Genomic DNA, 817 nt, shown 5'->3' with positions numbered 1-817 from the left:
GGGGGGGGGGGGGGGGCAAGAATGGCATGGAAAAACTTCAGGCCCGGCGCGAGGGATGACCACGGAAAAGCCGTCAAAACAGCCAGCAATACGGCAGCAGGGGCTCCCATGAGTCAGGCGGGCTTGCGGTCAAGGCAGCGCTGGAAAATGTCCCAGCATCACCGGCCGGTGCAGCTCGGGCGCCCCTGCACGCGAACCCCCCGTCTCAGCGGTGTTGGAGCTTCGCCCTTGGCCCCCCGAAAACATGTGAGCAAGCCTTGACCCTAGGATTTGACCCTGGTTGAACCCAAAACCCAAAACCCTGAACCCCTGAACCCCACCTCTGCTGTGGCTGTCGTGCATGCACATGACGCCGAGGCCAGGCCGCACCACCCGGCCGTGCTTGACCAGCTGCCCCACCACGCGGCGCACCTGTCGCGGGGCGGTTGGTTGGTTGGTTGGTTGGTTGGTTGGTTGGTTAATTGTTTGGAATCGTTGGACTGGTCGAATTGAAATGTTTGATGGTTTGAAAATGTTTGATGGGTGGCAGGACGTGCAGGGGTTTAGAAAGTCCCCGGCTTTCGGCTGTGCAGGCACTGGGGCCAAACCTCTGGATGGAAGTCGGTGTCCACAACTGAGATGGGCTGCGAGCTTCCACCCCACCCTGCACGCAGAATGCGACACGAAGTGCACAAAGGCATCTCGTCGCCCGAGGCGGCGGCGCCAAGGGGCGCCTCACCGTGTCGGCCGGCACCGCGAGGCCGAAGCCCGCTGTCGTTTGGGGGTGGCGCGTCGCGGCGGTGTTGACGCCGACCAGCCGCCCGCGGCTGTCCAGCAG

At 63.5% G+C, this 817-nt stretch overlaps 1 protein-coding gene across 1 annotated transcript in view; it reads right to left on the bottom strand.

Annotated features, from left to right (window-relative positions):
- MNEG_9113 (2-alkenal reductase) overlaps positions 1-817 on the bottom strand; it is a gene marked incomplete at both ends in the record, with an annotated part of 5,258 nt that overhangs the window by 1,737 nt on the left and 2,704 nt on the right. The window contains 2 exons of the mRNA XM_014042416.1: positions 321-411; positions 719-750. Of these exons, the coding sequence (XP_013897870.1) occupies positions 321-411; positions 719-750 (123 nt within the window). The remainder of the gene's footprint in view (positions 1-320; positions 412-718; positions 751-817) is intronic.

This window comes from Monoraphidium neglectum, assembly GCF_000611645.1.
Source record: "Monoraphidium neglectum strain SAG 48.87 unplaced genomic scaffold scaffold01824, whole genome shotgun sequence".
In the NCBI taxonomy this organism is placed as follows: Eukaryota; Viridiplantae; Chlorophyta; class Chlorophyceae; order Sphaeropleales; family Selenastraceae; genus Monoraphidium; species Monoraphidium neglectum.
This window is presented reverse-complemented; position numbering and strand designations above follow the sequence as displayed.